The 22,850-nt window shown below is 45.1% G+C and overlaps 1 protein-coding gene and 1 long non-coding RNA gene across 4 annotated transcripts; one reads left to right on the top strand and one right to left on the bottom strand.

Moving 5' to 3' along the window:
- The first annotated feature begins 284 nt into the window (after positions 1–284).
- Positions 285–2,533, top strand: LOC140206760 (uncharacterized). The gene is made up of 3 exons (XR_011888381.1): positions 285–436; positions 1,211–1,319; positions 2,291–2,533. It is a non-coding gene; the product is annotated as an uncharacterized lncRNA (long non-coding RNA).
- Positions 988–22,512, bottom strand: LOC140206759 (uncharacterized). Of its 3 annotated transcripts, none has more exons than XM_072274963.1 (4): positions 22,428–22,512; positions 16,337–16,503; positions 6,549–7,421; positions 988–2,483 (listed from the first exon to the last, which is right to left on the bottom strand). In XM_072274963.1, the coding sequence occupies exons 3-4, from the start codon at positions 7,095–7,097 to the stop codon at positions 2,415–2,417; spliced, it is 618 nt and encodes a 205-aa protein (XP_072131064.1). In that variant the 5' UTR covers positions 7,098–7,421; positions 16,337–16,503; positions 22,428–22,512; the 3' UTR covers positions 988–2,414. The 3 variants fall into 3 exon arrangements, with proteins under 3 accessions (XP_072131064.1, XP_072131066.1, XP_072131065.1); XM_072274965.1 differs by having other exon boundaries at positions 6,633–7,421; XM_072274964.1 differs by having other exon boundaries at positions 16,337–16,499; positions 22,428–22,510.
- Positions 22,513–22,850: the final 338 nt, after the last annotated feature.

Genomic DNA, 22,850 nt, shown 5'->3' with positions numbered 1-22,850 from the left:
ATCCTCTCCCTCCCTGGGGAACCGGCATCAAACCGACGGGCCGAGCGGTCTCCTCCTACCTCTCAGCGATACATCAGACTCCGGCCGCAGGAGGCGCTTCACAAACGGCCCAACTTCCCTCGGAGAGAAATGGAAATAAATCAGAAAGCGGACATTTACTTTGGGATTTGTTCCGGTTTAAAGCCAGAACTGCGGCAGGGGACAGGGGTAACGCCCTCTCGGCTGGTCCGCCTCCACTATTGGTTGTAACCAGTGATTGACATCGCTTCGCACCAATGGCTCTGCAATCAGTCCAATTCCTCGGTTGACTGTTCGGGGGCGGGGGCGCAGCTCGAGCTCAGTCGCCGTTAAACCGAAAAAGCTCGAGCACAGCAGCGCGTGTGTGACGTAAGGCACCGTGCTTGTGACAGCAGATGCAGATACGGGGAGACCATGGGTGAGGTCAGGCGCGTGGGGGGGCTGCTGTGTGACGTCACGTGAGGGGGAGCGCTTCAATTTTAAACACCTTTTGTTGGGTCCGATCTGGAACAACAAAATTAAATTCGGGTTTCATCGGGAGCGGATCCGGTGTTGTGAGATGTGTCCGGCTGTGCCGTGTTGTTGGTGGAGTGGGCAGCGGGGTGTTTGTCTCCGGGCTCTCCTCAGCCCCGGTTTTCACTTTGCGACCGAGCCCGGGCCGTGGGTCAATTCCTTGTGGTTCTGCAGGGGGTTTGGGGCGAAGGGACAGTCTGTCTGTCTGTCTGTCTGTCTGTGTGGGTCGGGGTTATGAGTGGGTCCCGGGACAAATTAACTTGTAAACACCGGACCATCTGGTGAATTGGATCAGACAGCTTCGCTCGCCTGTCCTTTCAGGAAACAACAATTCTCTCTGCATATTAATGACTGTCTAAACTTGCTGTGAACAAGATTCTGTGTTACAAGATTGTGAGTTACAGAGTCTAGGACAGCTGTCACCGTCATGGGCTGCGAGTGCAGACAGGGATTGGGGTCACTGAGCTGTGCATCAGAGAAGGACACGGGTTTGTACAGCCTCCTGTGGGGTAGAAATGTCCACACGGTGAATTCGGATCTGCTGGCACATCGGGAGTCTGAAAGGGAAAGGGAATAGGGAAGGGGCTGAGCAGAGAGTTTTTAACAGGGGAACCTGTTCAGGGGTGGAGGGGTACAGGAGCTGTCTGATCGTTTTGATTGTTTTTTTATAATCTCACAGATGGTGACTGAGGAAGAAGTTTGTTGACGGAGGATACCCGGAGGCGACCAGCTCAGATACGGGATCAGGAATTGAATTGAATTAACTTTATTTCTTACATCCATGAGAAGTAAAAATCTTTACATTACGTCTCCATCTAAATGTGCAACGTGCAATCATAGTAATTTATAATAGTTTATAATAAATAAAACAGACAATGTAATATAGAGTACACTCAAGTCAGCGTGAGTTCATCAGTCTGACGGCCTGGTGGAAGAAGCTGTCCGGGAGCCTGCTGGTCCTGGCTTTTATGTTGCGGTACCGCTTCCCGGATGGTATCAGGAGAGTGACAGTGATGTGATTTTCTGTGTCACTGGTACAGACAGTCATCTCAAGTGAGGAGTTTGTGTGGAGATGCAGCTTCCCTGGAGGTGGAGGAAAGAGGACACACCAACAGGTGGAAGCAGCTGTGGGAAGACATGGTTTGTCAGGTCTGAAGATGAGCTGAATGTACCATAACCTTCAGACTGAATCAGAAAACCATTCTGAGGGTATTTGAAATGTCAGAATCAGGGGAGATGTGATCACATGTGCAGAGGGCAGGGGTTGTGTCTCCATCAGAACCTCAGTGAGATGGTTCAAGTTACAATGTGCAGGAATGAAAACACAGTGTTGGGTGCTGGATTTAATCATTGATTCTGACACAGTGAGAGGGCTAGTTTCGTTGTAAGGAGGCAACATTACTGTCCCCTTACTGTCTTTCCTCTCCACCCCATCCTCCCTCTCACCCCCACATTGGACATAAGTTCAGGGTGAAAGTGAATACTTTGAGGGGAGTCTGAAGGGGAATTCTTCACTCAGAGGTTGGTGGGAGTGTGGAATGAGCTGCCAGCAGAAGTTGTGGATGTGGGTTCGATTTAGACACTAAAGAGAAATTTGGGTGATGAGATGGATGGGAGGTGTATGGAGGCTATGGTGCAGGTAGTTGGAATTAGGCAGTAAAAACATAAACAGGTCAGCATTGACTAGAAGGGCCGAAGGGCCTGTTTCAGTGCTGCTGGGCTCTGTGACTGTCATAATATTCTGATTTGTAATTTCCAGAGTCAGTGCTTTGCTGCTAATGACTGAACCCAGAAATTTACCCAAACAAGAACTGAAAGACTCGTAGAATTGAAAGACTGCAGAAAGCGTTTACAAGCTGTGATCCTTGCCAAGGGGGATGTTACTAAGTACTGACCATGCAGGTTGTCCAAACTTTTGCTTCGGGCCCTTTTCCTTTCTTGCTATTTTGAAACTGTAAAAGATGGAAATAAAAATGTAATCCTGCTTAAAATATTAAAGAAATGTGCCATATTTAACTTTGTGCCTTTTGGAAATCAGGTCATCTTTTACTCGCTTAGCTATTCACAGTAACAGAAATTTAACCAGGGGTGCCCAAACATTTGCATGCCACTGTATATATCCTGTGCCTTCCGAATTGCTTCCAGAAATTCCTGCCATTGCTGCTCTATTTTCATCCTGCCCATGTTCTTTTCAAATTAATTTTGACCAATTTATCTCTCATGCCTCTCTAATTTTCTTTAATTCCACATCTGACTTTAGCTTCTCCTTCTCCAATGTCAGGGTGAATTTGATCATATAAAGATCACTTTCCCTTAAGGGTTCTTTGAACTTAAGTGTCCTCATTAATTCCGCTTCATTACAACACCCAATCCAGAATAGCTCATTCCCAAGTGGGCTCAACCACCAGCTGCTCTAAAAAAGCATCTTGTAGGCATTCTAGGAATTCCTCCTCTTGAGATCAACACCATCCTAATTTTCCTAATCACCTGCATGACAATCCCCCATGACTATTGGAACATTGCCCTTTTCGCATGCATTTGCTGTCTCCCATTGTAATTTGCGGACCACATACTTATTACCGTTTGGAGATCTCTATACAATTTCCATCAGGGATTTTTTTTACATTTGCTGTTCCTTAATTCTACCCACAGATTCTACATCTTCCAACCCTATGCCAACTATTTCTAATGATTTTATTTACTATTTTAGCAACAGATCCACACAACCCCACTACCAGCTTGTTTTTGGCTTGTTCTTCCAAGAAGCATGTAAGTATCTGGGAAACAAGAGGACCTGCAGATGCTAGAAATCTAGAGAACTACACACAAAGTGCTGGAGGAGCTCAGCATGTCAGGCAGCATCTATGGATGGGAATCACCATTTCAGGCCAAGACTCTTCATCGGGACTCTTGATATCCACGTCTCTGGAATATCAACGAGCAAAGAAAATAGAAAGTAGTGTGAAATCAGGAAAACCTTTGACAAAATTTAGTTCAAGGCTTAAAAAACCCTGCCAAACAGAGCTCAATAGTTAACAAATACAACGAAGGCAATAAACACTTTCATCAATATCGACATTGACTTTTTTAAAGTGAAAATATCTTTGTCCCATTTCAATCAGTAAAATTTATAAAGATAAATAAGAACTTTGGAAAACTTTAGAACTATTTACACTAAACCCACTTAGATTAACACTACCTTGGACAGAAGAAGGAAGTGAAATAACACACATTAAAAAAAAATCACACAACAGTCAGATAAAACTTCTATGTACGAGGGGTGATTGATAAATTCATGGCCTAAGGTAGAGGGAGATGAGTTATACAGCCCTCGTTACATGCACATGCAGTTCAACTCTTTGAGTGATTATGCAGAAAGTTTGAAGATAAGAACTCATCAGGGGTAATTGACAGGTTTGTGCCCAAGGTAGAAGGAAATGAGTTATTAACTTCAAACTTTCCGCATAACCACTCAAAGAGCTGACCTGCATGTGCATGTAACGAGAGCTGTATAACTCATCTCCTTCCAGCTGAGGCCATGAACTTATCAATCGCCCATCTGTGGACACTTTCTGGAGGTCCAAGATCCGTGTGCTCCACGACTGCTGGACTAAGTGTGTAGGAGGGGACTATGTTGAAAAATAAATGTGCTCGGTTTTCTAAAACTGACTCCTACCCGAGGCTGCGAACATATCAATCACCCCTCGTATATATTTTCATCAAAAATGAACAGGATTCAGCACCCCCTGTGTGTATATGCAATCGTGTAAGAAATACAGACCAGAAAACTTCAATGAGAGGTCAAATCAGAAAAATGAAACATCACTATGGAAGTATGACCCTCCATGGGAGAGATCCCAACGATCTGAGCAGACGGGATGGTGACAAGGAAGCATCGAGGACCTGACTGAGAGTTGGAGACCTCTTCCCAGAAACAGAGGGGGTCCTTCCAGAAATACAGGACAAGGTGGTTAACAAAAGGAAAAAAAATCAAAAACACATGAAATAGAAACAAACAAGGCAGCAAGTGCAGAAAATGCCAAGAGAAACCAGACACAATCCAACACATTTCAGGATCCTGCAGCAGTTTAACTCAATCTGATTACTTACAAAGGTACAATCAAGTGGCAAATATCATTCATCAAAATCTTGCTTTAAAATACAAACTCATGAACGCTCTCCATCAATTCGTAAAGGTACCATAAATTCAAGCCAGATCCAGAAAATCTGACAAATTATATGATAATCAACACATTATTTCAGATAGGACAATCCATAATAACCATCCGGATATAATACTACAGGATAAACAAGCAGGAACAACTCTCTCAATAGATAAAACCATTCCCAACACACCCTCACCACGGGTATTAACCGAATTATTTTCTCTGTCAATCAGCTTCCAAATGTTGCTACTCTGTCATTCGTTACCACACCCCGCTGCTGATTCCCTTCTCCTCATCATACGTTCTTACCCTGACCATCGTCCAGAGCCCCAAACTCTGCCCTGTGCAGACCCGCCGCTGGTTTCTGACCCTGCTCCACTGAACATCCAACTGGTGGTTTCCCATTCTGCTTTCAGTCTTTAGAGGACAGTGGTGTTTTCTAACAACCCTATACAAGCAGAGAAAATGACCCATAATGTGGAAATCAGCCATCAATAAGGACGTTAACTACCAATGTTATTCTTCCTCAGCCCAGAGATTTGAGGGGCGAAGTACATCTCAGACAGAACTGCAGTCAGCTCGACTTCTTCAGTCTGCAGAAAATTCAAGGGAAACCTCTTCACCCACAGAGTGGTGACTGTTTGGAACCCATCACCGCAGGGAGAGCGAGAGATGAACAACAGAGCAGGATTTCAAAGGACCGTCGTGGAACTGAATCACTGGCAGGGTCCAGCCGGCCTGAGTCGACTCTCTACTGTACACTAGGTGTATTATAAATTCACCAAGTACCGGAGACAGAGTTTAAAATAGAACTGATTTATTTGTCTCAGATCCAAAATATTAAACTCCAGTCCCATTAAAGGTGAATATGTAGCTGATGAAACTCCTCCCATGCCCAGTGACCAGGGTGCAGAACTGGGTGTGGGGAGCAGCAGCAATTATTGCAGAGTTCAGCACCGGCAGTCACTCTCGAAATTGCATTCAGCACGGTGATGGACAAATATCCAGCATGCAGCTTAATCAAACTTTGTCTCTAGTGTGAACCCGGTAGTGTGTCACAAGTGTAACAAGCTGTAAGGTTTCACTGCTAAAGTAACGGCCTCTCTGTAATGTTTCACTGCTGAGGTAATAGTTTCTCTGTAGCAGCAATGTTTAGGTTACGACTAGAGATAACAGGGTTTTGGAGTGCGAGGCTATCCAATGACAGAAATGTTCTTCCTTGTGAGCCTGGAAGAGAGATTTCATGGTCTTTTGCTGGGGAGAGATGAGAAGACGTGAGTGGAGAGAGTGGGCCCATTTTCTTTTTTTTTGCTTTCTTTACTAACCCTACAGTCAAAGTAAGAATTTTAAATCTCATTCATTTAATCACATATTGTGTACTGTTTGTTATTTTGGGGTACTGATTTGTAACAGCGGACACATCACACAGCATCCACCAAAACGAGATTTCATAAGTTTTGCCCGGCTGATGGGCTATCACCCCCTATATTAAGCTGCTAGCCGAAGCGAGAGTTACATAAGGTTACATTACTGAGTGAATCGCTTCCCACATTCACAGCAGGTGATCAGCCTCTACCCACTGTGAACTTGCTGGTGTCTCTGTAGTTGAGATGATCGAGTGAATCCCTTCCCACACACTGAGCAGGTGAACGGCCTCTCCCTAGTGTGAACTGACAGGTGTGTCAGTAGGCGAGATGATCGAGTGAATCCCTTCCCACAGTCTGAGCATGTGAATGGCCTCTCCCTGGTGTGAACTGACTGGTGTGCTTGTAGGCTAGCTAACTGTGTGAACCCTTTCCCACACTCTGAGCAGGTGAATGGCCTCTCCCCAGTGTGAACTCGCTGATGTACCTTCAGATGAGATGACGAAGTGAATCCTTTCCCACAGGTTGAGCAGGTGAATGGCCTCTCTCCGGTGTGAACTTGCTGATGTACCTTCAGTTGAGATAATTCAGTGAATCCCTTCCCACAGTTTGAGCAGGTGAACGGCCTCTCTCCAGTGTGAACTCGCTGATGCACCTTCAGATGAGATGATTCAGTGAATCCCTTCCCACAGTCTGCGCAGGTGAATGGCCTCTTCCCAGTGTGAACTGACTGGTGTCTCAGTAGGTGAGAAGATTTAGTGAATCCCTTCCCACAGTCCAAGCAGGTGAATGGCCACTCTCCGGTGTGAACTGACTGGTGTCTCAGTAACTGAGATGACAAAGAGAATCCCTTCCCACAGTCTGAGCAGGTAAACGGCCTCTCTCCAGTGTGAACATGCTGATGTATCTTTAGTTGGGATGACCGAGTGAAGGTCTTCCCACAGTCTGAGCAGGTGAATGGCCTCTCCCCAGTTTGAACTCGCTGGTGAGCCATTAGGTCAGACGACTGAGTGAATCCTTCCCCAAAATTCAGCATATAACCAGCGTCTGCCCAGTGTGAACTGACTGGTGTGTCCACAGGTGAGAAGACCAACTGAATCCCTTCTCACACACAAAACAGGTGAATGTCCTTGTCCCAGTGTGAACTTGCTGATGTACCTTCAGTTGAGATGACCGACTGATCCATTCCTACTGTCTGAGCAAATGAATGGGCTCCCCACTGTGTAAAATGACGGGCGTGCCAGCAGGTCAGATGATCGAGTGAATCCCTTGCTCCACTTATTAAATGTCTGGACAGAGACAGCAAAACTGGTGTGTTGTGTTCGAGATTCCCGGAAACAAATTCCTCATCATTTTTAACCTGCAAAAAAGATTTACAAAACCGATCAATGGGTGTAGGACAACATTTCAGATGAGATCACTTGATTTGTCAAGGTGTGAACTGACATCACACTGTTACTGTGAGGTTCAACCCAAGTTAGAGGGAGAAATCATCTTCTAAATGGGCACAATGCTGGTATCTGGAATGACCATCAAATTCTGATGCTCTTCCTGAATGAATAGGGCATTTCTGTCATCTCCAGTCTGTGACCTGGCTCAGTTTGACTCTCTCCATTGGTATTATTCCCTGTTCTCAGTGATCTGAATGGGTGTCTGGCCCCACAGTAATTGAAACACTCTCACACAAATAGCTGGCAGTGTATTCCACACGCCCACCACTCTCTGTGTAAAAAAACTTACCCCTGACATCCACTCGGTATCTATTTCCAAGCAGCTTACAACTATGCCCCTCGTGTTAGCCATTTCAGCCCTGGGAAAAAACCTCCGGCTATCCACACGATCAATGCCCCTCATCATCTTATACACCTGAAAAAGGCTCCAAACATAAACAAGGAAATTATACATTGCTTTGAGGATTTGTTCAAAGTATACAAAATTATGAGGGTATAGACAGGGTAAATGCAAGCAGCTTTTTCCATGGAGGTTGGGTGAGATGACAACCAGAGGTCATGGGTAAGTGGGGAAGGTGAAATTTTAACGGGAACATGTGTAAAAGCTCTGTACTGAAATGGTCGTGAGAGTGTGGAATGAGATGCCAGCAGAAGTGGTGAATATGAGCTCAGCTTCACCATTTCAAAAAAGTTCAGATGGGGGTAGGGGTATGGAGGGCGATGGTCCTGGTGCAGATTGGTGCATTAGACAGCTTAAATGGTTTTTTTTGGCATTGACTAGATGGGCCAAATAGCCTGTTTTCTTACTGAACTTCTCCATGTTTCCATGACAGAGAAGCTGGCCAAACTTGTTTGGAAGGGATACAGTAGGAGTGACAACGGAGCAGCAATGGCTGGAGTTTCTGGGAGCAATTGGGGAGGTGAGTGATCGATACATCCCAAAGAAGTGGACGCATTGGAAAGGCAGGAGGACACAACTGTGGCTGAAATGAGAAGCCAAAGCCAACACCAACATAAAAGCCAAAGAGAGGGCAAACAAAAGAGCAAAAACTATTGGGAAACTTTTAGAAACCTACTGAAGACGACTAAAACAAAGTCGGATGAGCTCAGGCGTGGAATTATGATATTGTAGTCATTAATGAGTCTTGGTAGCACCCAACAGTCTGAGGCATTTAGAGGAACAAAATATCTGGGGTTTCAATATCTCTTGAAAACCAAGGTTCCCTGCACCAGTTACCTTTCAACTTTTATTTTGGCAGGCACCTACAAACTCCACACACTCAAACTTTCACTTCTGAAGGCCTCCCACTTACCAAGTACTCCTTTGCCAGAAAACAGCCTGTCCCAATCCATACTTGTCAGATCCTTTCTGATACCATCAAAATTGACCTTTGTCCAATTTAGAATCTCAACCCGTGGTCCAGACCTCCCTTTTTCCATATTTGCTTTGAATTTCATGGCATTATGATCACTAATTTCTGCCACCAGTCCTGGATCATTTCCTAACAGCTTATTGCACACTTCTACGTCGGGAATTCAACGTACTGATTAAGGGCACATTTGACAAACTCAAACCCATCTAGTCCTTTTACAGTATGGGAGTCCCAGTCAATATATGGAAAGTTAAAATCAGTTACTGAATCAACCTTTGTTTCTTGGCATGGTCTGCCATCTCTCTACAAATTTGTTCCTCTAAATCCCTCGGACTGTTGTGTACAACCAAGTCCCAATAATGGCTACAATATCATAATTCCCTGTCCTGAGCTCATCTGGCTTTCCTACAATGTGATATACACAGCTCAACACATTCATTACACCACACTCAACCATTTGATTGCTGACTCTGTCTGAAGTCTCAACAACATCTGACTGGTGTCAAGAAAACAACCTCTCTCTGATTGTCACAAAAACAAAGGAGCTGATTGTGGACAACAGGAGGAATGGAGACAGGCTAACCCCTATTGACATCAATCGATCTGGGGTTGAGAGGGTGAACAGCTTTAAGTTCCTCGGCATAAACATCACCGAGGATCTCACATTGTCTGTACATACCCGCTGTGTGGTGAAGAAAGCACAACAGCTCCTCTTTCACTTCAGATGGTTGAAGAAGCTTGGGATGGGGCACCAAATGCTCAGAACTTTCTAGAGTTACACAATTGAGAGCATCTTGACTGCTGAATTAAGGCCTGGTATGGGAACTGTACTTCCCTTAATCGCAGGAACCTGCAGAGAGTGGTGCGGACAGCCCAGAGCATCTGCAGATGTGAACTTCCCACTATTCAGGACATTTACAGAGACAGGTGTGGAAAAAGGGCCCAAAGGATACTGGGGACCCAATTCACCACAACCACAAACTGTTCCTGCTGCTACCAGCCAGGAAACGGTACCACAGCAAAAGGACCAACAGGCTCCGGGACATCATCTTCTACCAGGCCATAGACTGATTAATTCATGCTGATACAACTGCATTTCTGTGTTATATTGACTGCCCTATGTACAAACTATTTATTATAAATTACTCTAAATTACACATTGCACATTTAGATGGAGACGTAACATAAAGATTTCTACTCCTCATGTATATGAAGGATGTATGTAATAAAGTTAATTCAATTCACCCTCTCCACTATCTGTTCTGTCATTCTGGCTCCCATTCCCCCTACAATTTATTTCAACCACATCATCTCTCCCCGCGAAATAGCACGAGCAAGCCTTACCCCTGCACTAGGATATTAGTCCCCTCTTGTTCTGTTCCCCTAACTAACGAATCCCCTATCACCCCTTTGACTTTCCTCTGCCAGGTAATCCACCCCAACAGTTTCTAAAGTGGTCTACCTGTTGTTGTGCGGGATAGCATCAAGAGTACTCTGCGATGGCTATCGAACCTCATTCCCCTTCCTGACTCTCACCCAGTTTCCTGTGTCCTGCACCTTGGGTGTAACTCACCTCTCTTCATGTCATATCTATCACCCCCTCCAACTCCTGGATGATCCAGAATTCATCCGTTTCAAGTTCCAACTCCTTAGAGTGCAGGGTTACAAGCTGCAGCTGGATGCACATCTTGTAGGTGAGGACATCAGGGACACTGGAGGTCTCCCCACCTTACCACCAATGTCCCCTCTAATTTGTAATGGCCAGTGTGCACATAAATCTTGTACTGTGCATTTTTTAACCCAGTGACAACATATGCACAGTGAATTTTATATAGAGAGGTATTCATTTTAACAGCTGGCAAATCACTGTCGATAAGAACTTTGATCTCCTCTGCGTTCGATCAAGTTCATCTGCTCTCTCACACAACCTATGCAGCAGGCCTGTAACAGGTAGTGAAGAATTTTCTCACCAGAGCTTTTGCACATTGTCCATATGTGGTTTGCTTGCTAAATTATGCTTTAAAAAGTCAGATTTCCTAATATCACTCCACTTCTTCCCACTTGTAAATTCTCCAGCAACTTTTGCATTGCCACAATACACACAGATAACACCAGTTTCTGTATTGAACATAAATATTTCCCCTGAATCCTCCAGAGGAATTGAGGATATATAAAAAATTCATTTTGAACCTATGTAACCACTGGCTAAACGAATAATTGGGACTGAATAGGATTTTTTTTAACTGAAGTGAACTCTGTCTTCAGCGGTTAGATAAGACAGGCTCATTACTAGTTCTCTGCAGCTTGAGGAGAGACACACTGAGAGCTGATAACATTATACATTGAACTCTCATTAGTTGATAACATTATATATTGTAAACACGAGGAATTCAAGCAACACACGTCAAAGTTGCTGGTGAATGCAGCAGGCCAGGCAGCATCTCTAGGAAGAGGTACAGTCAACGTTTCGGACCGAGACCCTTCGTCAGGACTAACTGAAGGAAGAGCTAGTAAGGGATTTGAAAGTGGGAGGGGGAGAAGGAGATCCAAAATGATAGGAGAAGACAGGAGGGGGAGGGATGGAGCCAAGAGCTGGACAGGTGATTGGCAAAAGGGATATGAGAGGATCATGGGACAGGAGGTCCGGGGAGAAAGACAACGCTGTTGGGGGGGGAACCCAGAGGATGGGCAAGGGGTATAGTCAGAGGGACAGAGGGAGAAAAAGGAGAGTGAGAGAAAGAACGTGTGTATATAAATAAATAACGGATGGGGTACGAGGGGGAGGTGGGGCATTAGCGGAAGTTAGACAAGTCAATGTTCATGCCATCAGGTTGGAGGCTACCCAGACGGAATATAAGGTGTTGTTCCTCTCATCTGAGTGTGGCTTCATCTTTACAGTAGAGGAGGCCGTGGATAGACATATCAGAATGGGAATGGGATGTGGAATTAAAATGTGTGGCTGAATGTGTGATGGTTTTGCTGAACACCTACGCTCTGTCTGCCAGAGAAAGCAGGATCTCCCAGTGGCCAGGATTTCACCCTGGACACTGGGTACTACTCCCTTGCCAGGTGAACATTTTTCATGTCTATAAGTTGATTTTATCGAATTGCCCAGAGTACATTGCTATAGATATTGCTTAGTTATTATAGACGTGTTTAGTAGATGGATTGAAGCTATTCCAACTACCAGTAATGCTGCTATGACTGTTTTGAAGGTATTATTACAGGAAATAATTCCCAGGTACGGCCTGCCAGAGATGCTGAGCTCTGACAATGGCCCACACTTTGTGGCGAAAGTAAACAAAGAGGTATGTAACAAACTAGTTACCAAACACCAGTTCCAGCGTGTACACCACCCACAGGCTGCTGGCATAGTGGAGAGAACCAAAGGCAAGTAAATTGGCCGAACTAACGGCGGAGACTGGACTCACTTGGTTGAAGGTCCCACCATCACCCCTATTCCACATGAGGGTTACCCCACAGGGGAAAACAGGGTTGTCACCAGCTGAAATCATTTATGGATGGCCCATGAGGACACCCTGGGGACCAAGACATTGTGTACCATTGCTCCCAGAAAGTCTACCAGCAAAGTTGGATATGCATACCCCTGGAGAAGAGATGGGGAAATACATATGCCAACTAACCAAAATTCTCCAAGCATCACATTCACAGGTACAACAGGCTTACAAGGAGGAGAACTACCCCACAGAGAGGAGTGACTATCCCACCATAGAACCTGGGAATTTTGTCCTGATCAAGAACTGGGATTGAGGGAAGCTCAGACCTCGATGGAGAGGACCATATCAGGTGTTACTGACCACTCCCACGCTGTGAAACTGAAGGGGCAATGTCGGTGGATACATCAAACAGACAACAAACGTGTTACTGAAGGAACTGAGTAGAATGACTCTCTCGGACTAAAGAAAAATGTATTGGTTGATAGTGGTGTTTGTGTTTATGACTTTGAGAGGGCTCACCCCAGCATCCGGGGGATCCCATGTTAACACCTTTTTGTCTCTCTGTCACACCTACGCCAAACAGATAGAACTGGGGTCCTACAACAGGAATTCTGCAGATGCTGGAAATTCAAGCAACACACATCAAAGTTGCTGGTGAACGCAGCAGGCCAGGCAGCATCTCTAGGAAGAGGTGCAGTCGACGTTTCAGGCCGAGACCCTTCGTTAGGACTATCTGAAGGAAGAGTGAGTAAGGGATTAAACTGGGGGCTTGCTGGGTTTGTACCAAAATTCCCCAGCATGGTAAAACTACGATTCCAATGTCAGTAATCCCGCTCAACCAGAGTGAGGAACTCTCAGCCTGGGCTTTCTCAAATAACACCCGGGGAAGTGAGGTGAGGAACTGTGGTCCAGTCAGAGATGACTGTGGCTGTCAGTGTTTTGAGGGATGGTATCTCTCAAACAGAACTTCCTGTACTGGGAATCATGCATCCTGGCCATACTTGCAGGTGCCCAGCAGCGGAGAAGCTGAGACTGAGCGATTTTGGATGATCGCTTTTCTCTCCTATGGAGTAGCCAGGAATTCATGAGAGATAATCAATTTGGCTACAACACTTGAGGAGCTGGCCACAATACTGCAGGGGCCCTGACAGAAACACAGGCCCAAGTAACAGAAATATCCACTGAAATGATTGCAATCCGGCAAACAGTCCCACAGAATCGTGAGGCTTTAGGTTTTATCCTGGCTGAGAAAGGGGGAACCTGTGCTATTACTGACACAGAATGCTGCACCTATATCCCTGATGAGTCTACTAACATTACATCCCTCTCCGAGCACACTGCCAAGGAGACTGACAGCATCAAGAAAGTAGGGCAGGATTTACACGGGTTCACCGAAGGGTCGAAATGGTGGTCTTCGAAAGCCTGTTCGGTAATACGTGGGGTGAGATATTGCATTATGGCCTAATAGTTGTACATATCATTGTTATAATTACTGATTCTGCTGTCTTTACCCACTGATGAGTCAATGCTGTATTCGGTTACTTTCTCTGTAAAACTCGGTTGCTTTGTTGATGATGTAATGATGAAAAGGAGGGAATGATAAAGTATGTAAAGGGTTAACAATAGCAGCCGGTCTTCATGAAAGAAACTGCTGGTGGCGAACAGATGATGAACACGACAGACCAACTCAATAACTACTTTGGTTCTGTCTTCACTGAGGAGGACATAAATAATCTTCCGGAAATAGCAGGGGACAGAGGGTCCAGTGAGATGGAGGATCTGAGGGAAATACATGTTAGTAGGGAAGTGGTGTTTGGTAAATTGAAGGGATTAAAGACAGATAAATCCCCAGGGCCAGATGTTCTGCATCTCAGAGTGCTTAAGGAAGTAGCCCAAGAAATAGTGGATGCATTAGTGATAATTTTTCAAAACTCTTTAGTTTCTGGAATAGTTCCTGAGGATTGGAGGGTGGCTAATGTAACTCCACTTTTTAAAAAAGGAGGGAGAGAGAAACCGGGGAATTATAGACTGGTTAGCCTAACGTCGGTGGTGGGGAAACTGCTGGAGTCTGTTATCAAGGATGTGATAACAGCACATTTGGAAAGCGGTGAAATGATCGGACAAAGTCAGCATGGATTTGTGAAAGGAAAATCATGCCTGACGAATCTCATAGAATCTTTTGAGGATGTAACTAGTAGAGTGGATGGGGGGAACCAGTGGATGTGGTATATTTGGATTTTCAAAAGGCTTTTGACAAGGTCCCACACAGGAGATTAGTGTGCAAACTTAAAGCACACGGTATTGGGGGTATGGTTTTGATGTGAATAGAGAATTGGTTGGCAGACAGGAAGCAGAGAGTGGGAATAAACGGGACCTTTTCAGAATGGCAGACAGTGACTAGTGGGGTACCGCAAGGCTCAGTACTGGGACCCCAGTTGTTTACAATATATATTAATGACTTGGACGAGGGAATTAAATGAAGCATCTCCAAGTTTGCGGATGACACGAAGCTGGGCGGCAGTGTTAGATGTGAGGAAGATGCTAAGAGGATGCAGGGTGACTTGGATAGGTTAGGTGAGTGGGCAAATTCATGGCAGATGCAATTTAATATGGATAAATGTGAGGATATCCAGTTTGGTGGCAAGAACAGGAAAACAGATTATTGTCTGAATGGTGGCTGATTAGGAAAAGGGGAGGTGCAACGAGACCTGGGTGTCATTATACACCAGCCATTGAAAGTGGGCATGCAGGTACAGCAGGCAGTGAAAAAGGCGAATGGTATGCTGCCATTTATAGCAAGAGGATTCGAGTACAGGAGCAGGGAGGTACTACTGCAGTTGTACAAGGCTTTGGTGAGACTACACCTGGAGTATTGTGTGCAGTTTTGGTCCCCTAATCTGAGGAAAGACATGCTTGCCATAGAGGGAGTACAAAGAAGGTTCACCAGATTGATTCCTGGCATAGCAGGACTTTCATATGATGAAAGACTGGATTGACTAGGCTTATACTCGTTGGAATTTAGAAGATTGAGGGGAACCTTATTGAAACGCATAAAATTATAAAGGGATTGGACAGGCTAGATGCAGGAAGATTGTTCCCAAGGTTGGGGAAGTCCAGAATGAGGGGTCACAGTTTAAGGATAAAGGGGAAGCCTTTTAAGACCGAGATGAGGAAAAACTTCTTCACGCAGAGAGTGGTGAATCTGTGGAATTCTCTGCCACAGGAAACAGTTGAGGCCAGTTCATTGGCTATACTTAAGAGGGAGTTAGATATGGCCCTTGTGGCTAGAGGGATCAGGGGTTATGGAGGGAAGGCAGGTACAGGGTTCTGAGTTGGATGAGCAGCCATGATCGTACTGAATGGTGGTGCAGGCTCGAAGGGCCGAATGGCCTACTCCTGCACCTATTTTCTATGTTTCTAGATGTGCTGAGACATGCTGAGCCATATTTCTTCTTGCGGGTCGCTAGCTAGAGTTTCAGGATGCTTAACTCCTTGGGCAATCATGCGTAGAGATAGGACAACTTCAGTCTGTTTTGTGTGTGAAAGCTATTATGAGTATTTTGTAATTTGTCTTTAGGGGCTGTCATGTAGTTAATAACTTTGGCTCCAGCCTGTCTTGTGTGGAGGGTATCTGGATGGATATACCTGTGGTGTAAGGGGGATTGTTAGTCAGTTCGTGGATTGGGTGGGAACAGTCATAGACTGTTCCTGTTTGAGCGACTAACTGAGTAAGCCCCGGGTGCTTGGAATAAAGAGTTTGTACTGATATGGTCTCTGAGTGACTTTATCTGGATTCCACTTCCACAGAATGGGAGTGGTTTTAAAGGGCTGGGCAGCTGGAAGCACATTACCAGACCTGGAGTGATTGCAACTGGGTCTGACAGAGGCATAACTTCTTCTGGGCACATTCAGTCTCACTCCAACTATTTCCTACCATCCTTTGTACAGTTATGTAATGTCTAAAGGACCAGTGTTTGAGTAAATGAGACTCACCAAACTTTCTCCTGATGAATCACTGGATTCTCCGAGTCAGATGGGTTCTCTCCAGTTGATGCTCTCAGTCCTCGGGCTGGTTCACTTGTTGCTGTTCCCTCGTCTTCAGTCGTGGTTTGCTTCCAGTTGGGGTTTTTCTTCCAATGAATCTATCACTGCAGATCTAACTTTAACATGAAAGATAATGAAGCACATTAACAATAAAATGGAGAACCAAACATTTCTGCTTCATGTTTCTAAGAACAAAACACACAGAAATTTAAACATTGAAAATAAATATAATGATCTCAGTGAACAATCTTTTACTTTCTCTCATGCGTCACAAAACGATATGGGATAAGAAGGAGCCATCATTCAGTCATGGTAAGACATAAGACACAGGAACAGAATTAGGTGATTCAATCCATCTGGTCTGCCTCACCACTCAACCACGGCTGATTTTTATTCCAACACCATATTCCTGCCTTCCTCCTGTAACCCTGAAGTTACTCATCCTTTACTCAGTTTAGCAGTCATTGCTTCCAAAGGAACTCCAGAAACAAACATCTGATCCCCGACCAGAAATAGTTGCTCAACACCTCATAAACTCAAGCAGCTCGATCCCCGGGTCCAATTTACCTGAGTCAAAATCTGTGATATCCCAGGCCCCAACCTCACAGAGTCACACAGCTGAATCTGCCACTCACCGACCCTGAGAGACTCACACATTGGTCCCCACATCTCACACTTGGTAGTGCAATCCGGGATTTCCCCACAACTGATGTCCAGCTGCTCGAAATTTCTGCTTTATTGCAGAAGGATGACCATCCAGCCCCACCTGTAGAAGCACTAACCAAAGTCAAAGCCAAAACACCAACAGTTCCATATGCCTGGAACGTAGATCACAGGATTACTGCCCAAGCACCAACTCTCACAGTACTCTTAGCTGCCAGTAAAATGCTGCAGTCTGTCAGCCAGTCACAGTTCAGAAACTAGCACCTCCACACCAATACACAACAGAACCGGTACCTGATGACCCTCTGGCATTCCAGCTAACAAAAGCTGAACTGGAAATAACTCAGCAAGGCCAAAGGTGTAAAAGAACACTTCACAATGAAGACAAAGGTTAGAAGAAAGATTGCTGATATATAACATTGAGGTGGTGGGATACAGGGTGGACCGAGGTTGACCCAGATGGTTGATGCATATCACTGAAGCGGGGGGGAGGGGGTTCGGAGACTGGACAGAGGTTGAACAAGATGGGCAGGGATGAGCAGATAGAACCAGGTGGGAGAAGGGATCAAGGACAATCACTGATGATCCTCCAGCAATACACAGATATTGAATTAATCGCACATACTACTGTATAAAAGATCCTAAAATGACAAAGTTAGAACAAACAATAAGAATTTTGGCATATGCCCTTGACCCTCACCAAATTTTTATCAACACACCATAGAAAGTTTCCATCCAGACACTTCATGCTTTTGTATGGCAACTACCCTTTCCGTGACTGCGAGGAACAGCAGAGAACTTTGGATACAGGTCAGCACATCACAGAAATCATTCTCCCCACTAGTCTTCCCAGTCCCTCGGTAAAGCAGGCAGTGAAATCAAAGATCCCCACAGCCTGGGATGTTCACCTTTCTCACCCACCCCAGTCGGGGAGAAGACATGACAGCCATAAAGCTTCAGGACAAATGCGAGAAGCCTCAGAAAGCGAGGCAAGTTGGGGGAAGTTAATGGGACTCAGTGGCCAACATCAGATTTCCCCAACACAACATGGAGGAAGCATTACCACCAATCCGGGGACTTTGAGCACACACCACATGATTTTGCGTCACAAAGCAGAGGGCAGGGCAGATCTGCGGGAAACAGCCTCATGTGAGCTGTGGGCGGGACTCCCATTTCAATTCTGTGGAAATAGACAGCCTGGGCTCCTGGCTTGGATTGTTCAATGAAGACTAAGTGAAGTCTACACATTTTTGACAAGCCCAGATAACTGGTACTAAGTGAGTAATTGGCCCTCAGTTCAGGGTTCACGGCCAACATCAGATCCACTTCAGCACCACCCAGCCGGAGACTGTGAGCATGCGCGAAGAGCTTGTTATATCTGCAGTTAAATGCCAGGGGCAAATGGGATCACGTGACTGGTGGGGTCTCCCATCACCCCAGGCAGAGCACTCCAGCTACCCACTATTCATGTGGAAAGAAACAAACTTGCCGCTCACATCTCTTCTCACCTTAAATGTGTTAGACATTTCAACCCCCGGGAAAAACATACCATCTGTCTACTCTGTCTACTCCACTTGTAATCTTATAAACGTCCATCTAGTCTCACCCCAGCCTGCGCCGCCCTGGAGAAAACAACACAAGTTTGTCCAACCTCTCGCTATAGCTCATGCCCTCTAATCTAGATAATATCCTGGTAAACCTCTTTTACACTCTCTACTATTATTCTGACATTTCACATTCTTAAAATAAAGTACTGATCCTAACTGACATAAGACAGAGAATGTTTTCTTCAATTAAATGTCAGGAATTGTGTATAACTGAGTATTTGGCTGTGGTGTATGTAAACTTCTGACTTCAACAGTAGCCATGAATATGAAAAAGAAAATTTGCTAGCATATCAAACAGAAAAAATGGCAAATTTTCTGTTCTCATTGATCAATCAACAAGCCTGAGCATTAAGACCGCCCAAATAGTTTACTTGAAACGTGATAAGGAAGGTGATCCCCATTTTATGTTTTTAGATCTAATTGAACTGCCTGATCAGAAAGCTGCAACTATTGTTAAGCATCTTTTGAATTGTCTCATGAACCATGGGTTTGATGACTTTTACTTGAAACAGAACCTTGTAGCATTTGCTAGTGGTCGGGCGAACATAATGCCTGGTGTCAAATCTGGTGTTGCGACAATTCTCAAGGAACGTTATCCTGATGTGACAAATTGGCACGGTCTTAATCACAGATTAGAACTTGCAGTAGGTGATTCAGTGAGAGAAGTTCAATGAATAAATCATTTTCAATCATTTATGGACAAATTCTACTCTGTTTACAGTAGATCACCTCCAAATCAAAAGGAACTGTCTGAATGTGCCTCTCAACCAGAACAACAAATTTGCAAAACAGGCTGTGTTCTGGGCACCAGGTGCGTGGCTAGCTTGTTTCGAACAGTTTCAGCAGTGCGGGAAAATTATGAAGCACTGTGTTTTCACTTTGAAAAAGCAATGAAGAATGAAACAGGATCTGGGAGTGACAGAAAAACCTATGAAGGTCTGTTGAAAAGATTCTTCAGGACAGTTTCCATTGGACTTCGCTCTAACGTATGACACGTTGCATGAACTTGGTTTACTGTCAGAGTGTTTACAGAAACACACTACTATGACTGTTTATGCAGACAAACTGACCCAATGGATCAGAAGATCACTGCATGGACTGAAAGACCAACCTGGTACAAAAACTCTAGACGCTCAAGAGGCAGTTGAAAAGGGGAAGTTTGGAGAAATTACCTTAACAAGCAACAACAAAATTGTCTCCATTAACTATCGACAATTTCTTGCTCGTCCTATAAACGACTTGCAGCATCTTATGTTCACGGCAACATCCTTGAAAGGTTCTCAAACTTCTAAAGCTCAAAGTATGTATTAATTCCCAGCCAAATGAAATGTGTGTCCTTGATAAAGATAACTGGCCAGCTGAAATACCGCTTAATTTTTTTTTCAAGCTAAGTTGTATTTTATTGTCATTTCGACCATAAACTGCTGGTACAGTACACAGTAAAAACGAGACAATGTTTCTCCAGGACCCTGGTGCTACATAAAACAACACAAAACTACACTAGACTATGTGAGACTGCACAAGGCTACCCCAGACTACATAAAAACAACATTAAAAAACTGCACTAGACTACAGACCTGCACAGGACAACATAAAGTGTGCAAAAACAGTGCAGGGCAGTACAATAATTTATAAACAAGACAATAGGCACAGTAGCGGACAAATAACAATATAATAATAAATGATGTGAATGTCAGTCTAGACTCTGGGTATTGAGGAGTCTGATGGCTTGGGGGAAGAAGCTGTTACGCAGTCTTGTCGTGTGAGCCCGGATGCTTCGGTACCTTCTGCCTGATGGAGAATTATGGAGAAGCTGCAATATCATCTCTCTGTAAGAGGCTTAAGCTTTCTTCTTCCTCTGTAATAAATGCCTTCAGGGATTATGTGGAGAATCGTGGACACCGCATCCCCCAAGATTTACGCCCATTACTGAGCTGTTCACAAGTTATTCCTATTAGTACTGCTGAGTGTGAGAGAGGATTCAGTCACATCAACTTGATAATAACAACACACTCAAGGACTCTCATAGATCATGTATCAGCACTTATGTTTGTTAAACTACACAGACCTCCTCTAGTTCAGTGGAATCCTGAGCCGTATGTCACAACATGGCTGCAGTACCACAGATCAGCAGATGATACCAGGACAAGAGTTGCTTCAGACCCCCGAATACATATTACGCCTGACCCTTTGAGGAAATTATTTTGAAACTTCTCATTGGTGGCATTTGGTAAGTAGGTAATTACTTTTAAATTGGTAAAACACATGATTGGTTTCTTTTTCTTTACTCGCTTGATAATTATATTTTATGATAATTAGTGAGTGCAACTGAGTAATACTTTGTCATATTATTAAGTATTATATGTTTTATTGTACCAGTTATACACTGAAATGTACTGATAGGCTATACTATTGTTAATGTTTTAACTATCAGTATATTTCTGTGGAGCTCTGGAATTGATATATTTCTTTCATCTTGGTTTACCATTATACCAGCGCCAAAGAAGAAGAATGTGGGCTGCCTTAAGGACTATTGCCCAGCAGCACTACATCGACAGTCATGAAATGCTTTGGGAGGTTGGTTATGACTGAAATGAACTCCCGCCTCAGCAAGGACCTGAACCCACTGCAATTTGCCTGTCGTCACAATAGGTCAACGGCAGATGCAATCTCCATGGCTCTTCACACGGTTTTAGACCACCTGAACAACACAAGCAGCTATGTCAGGCTGCTGTTCATCGACTACAGCTCCGCATTTAATACCATCATTCCCACTATCCTAATTGAGAAGTTGCAGAACCTGGGCCTCTGTAATTGTATTCCAGTCAGCTCCATTTTGGGTACTAGCCTACAAAGTATCCGGACATCTTTAGGAAACGGTGTCTCATAAAGACACCATCCATTACAAAGGACCTCCAGCACCCAGGGCCTGCCCTTTTCTCACTGTTACCATCAGGTAGGAGGTTCAGAAGCCTGAAGGCACACACTCAGCGATTCAGGAACAGTTTCTTCCCCTCAGCCATCCGATTCCTGAATGGACTTTGAAAGCTTTGGACATTACCTCACTTTTTAATATACATCATTTCTGTTTTTACACATTTTTAACAATCTATTCATTATGCATAATGATTTACTTTTTTATTTATTATGTTTTAATTTATTTCTTATCTATGCCAGAATATGTATCGCATTGAACTCCTGTTGCTAAGTCAACAAATTTCACGCCAATTGACTGTGATAATAAACCTGATTCTGACATTATAAGAAGCCCTATATGTATATATATACCACACTCAATTTGTTTACCTGTTCATTACTCGATTGGGGCAAGGACGTTGTCCAGTACATGAAATCAGCAGGTACACAAACTGGGTGAGACATATATATACAGAGAGGATCTAGGAAATGGCAAGTATTTTGTCAGCTCCGGCACCTAAAACAATTAGCACTGCACCCCTGCTGAAAGGACATCCCACTTTCTAACAACCGCCCCCTTTCAGGCCTAGGGTCCCACATCTTTCCGACCACTCACCCCACACCCACAGTCCACCCGTAACCTCTACCCACACACAGACAGATCCCCTTCACCCCAAACCCCCTCCCAGCCTGGGAACCACAACTGACTGATCCCACAGCCCGGGCTCGGGCGCAAAGCTAAAACCGGGGCTGCGGGACCGGAGAGCCCGGAGTCTGCAGCCGTCCGGCAGAACTCGGTCCCGGCCCTTTCCAACTGCAGCAAACCCCCGATTTACACAAACTCCATTACTCACCTCCCCGACAGCAGAACCGCCGGCGACAACTGTGATGGGCACCGGGCCGACGTTCAGCAGGATATTCGCCGCAGCACCACCCGTGGACGGAGGTCCGTGCAGCGCCGCCGGTGGCCGGAGGTCCACGCAGCGCCACCGGTGGCCGGAGGTCCATGCAGCGCCATCAGTGGCCGGAGGTCCGTGCAGCGCCTCCAGTGGCCGGAGGTCCGTGCAGCGCCTCCAGTGGCCGGAGGTCCATGCAGCGCCACCAGTGGCCGGAGGTCTGCACATCGCCGCCGGTGGCCGGAGGTCCACGCAGCGTCACTGGTGGCCGGAGGTCCTTGCAGCGCCGCCGGCGGCCGGAGGTCCATGCAGCGCCGCCGGCGGCCGGAGGCGGGAGGGACAACGGAGAGGGAGATCACAAACACGACAAACTGCAGATGC

Source organism: Mobula birostris, chromosome 13 (genome assembly GCF_030028105.1).
Source record: "Mobula birostris isolate sMobBir1 chromosome 13, sMobBir1.hap1, whole genome shotgun sequence".
Lineage (NCBI taxonomy): Eukaryota > Metazoa > Chordata > Chondrichthyes > Myliobatiformes > Myliobatidae > Mobula > Mobula birostris.
The sequence above is the reverse complement of the archived record's forward strand: the minus strand, read 5'-3'. Positions and strand labels throughout refer to the sequence as shown.